The sequence below is a fragment of the Haliaeetus leucocephalus genome, unplaced genomic scaffold (genome assembly GCF_000737465.1).
Source record: "Haliaeetus leucocephalus isolate CR32 unplaced genomic scaffold, Haliaeetus_leucocephalus-4.0 Scaffold306, whole genome shotgun sequence".
Classification (NCBI taxonomy): Eukaryota; Metazoa; Chordata; class Aves; order Accipitriformes; family Accipitridae; genus Haliaeetus; species Haliaeetus leucocephalus.
The window spans coordinates 5614621-5614989 of record NW_010972742.1 but is presented as its reverse complement, the minus strand read 5'-3'; the positions used below and the strand labels follow the sequence as shown (position 1 = coordinate 5614989).

At 77.5% G+C, this 369-nt stretch overlaps 1 protein-coding gene across 2 annotated transcripts in view; it reads right to left on the bottom strand.

The window, feature by feature from the left end:
• The window catches only part of SH3GLB2 (SH3-domain GRB2-like endophilin B2), a 26829-nt gene extending 26460 nt beyond the window's left edge, over positions 1-369 (bottom strand). Inside the window, exon 1 of one of the 2 annotated variants that reach the window (XM_010570937.1) lies at positions 248-369. In XM_010570937.1, coding sequence (XP_010569239.1) covers positions 248-310 — 63 coding nt within the window. In that variant the 5' untranslated portion in view covers positions 311-369. The remainder of the gene's footprint in view (positions 1-247) is intronic. The other variant, XM_010570938.1, reaches the window with a different exon arrangement.

Below are 369 nucleotides of genomic sequence, written 5' to 3'. Positions count from 1 at the left end.
GGGGGGAACCCCCCCCTGCCTCTACCGTGGCCTCGAACCGCGGGTCCCGGGGTGCGGCGCAGAACGCTCCGTGTCCGTGCGATGGGAGGGAGGGAGGCAGCGGGAAGACGCTACCGGGGGAAGGCCCGGCGGCCCAAGGGGAGCCCCGGCGGCGGGCAGGCCCGAGCCATCCCCCCCCGCCTCGCCCTCCGCCGCCTCAGGCGGGCGCCGTTACCACGGCGACGCGCTGCGGCCCAGCCCGCCTCACCTGCATGGCGCGGGAGAAGAAGACCCCCGCGTCCGACGCCAGCTTCTTCACGTTGAAGTCCATGGCGGCACCGGGAGCCGGAGCCTCCGCCGCGCCGCGCCCCCCGCTGTCACCGCGGCCGC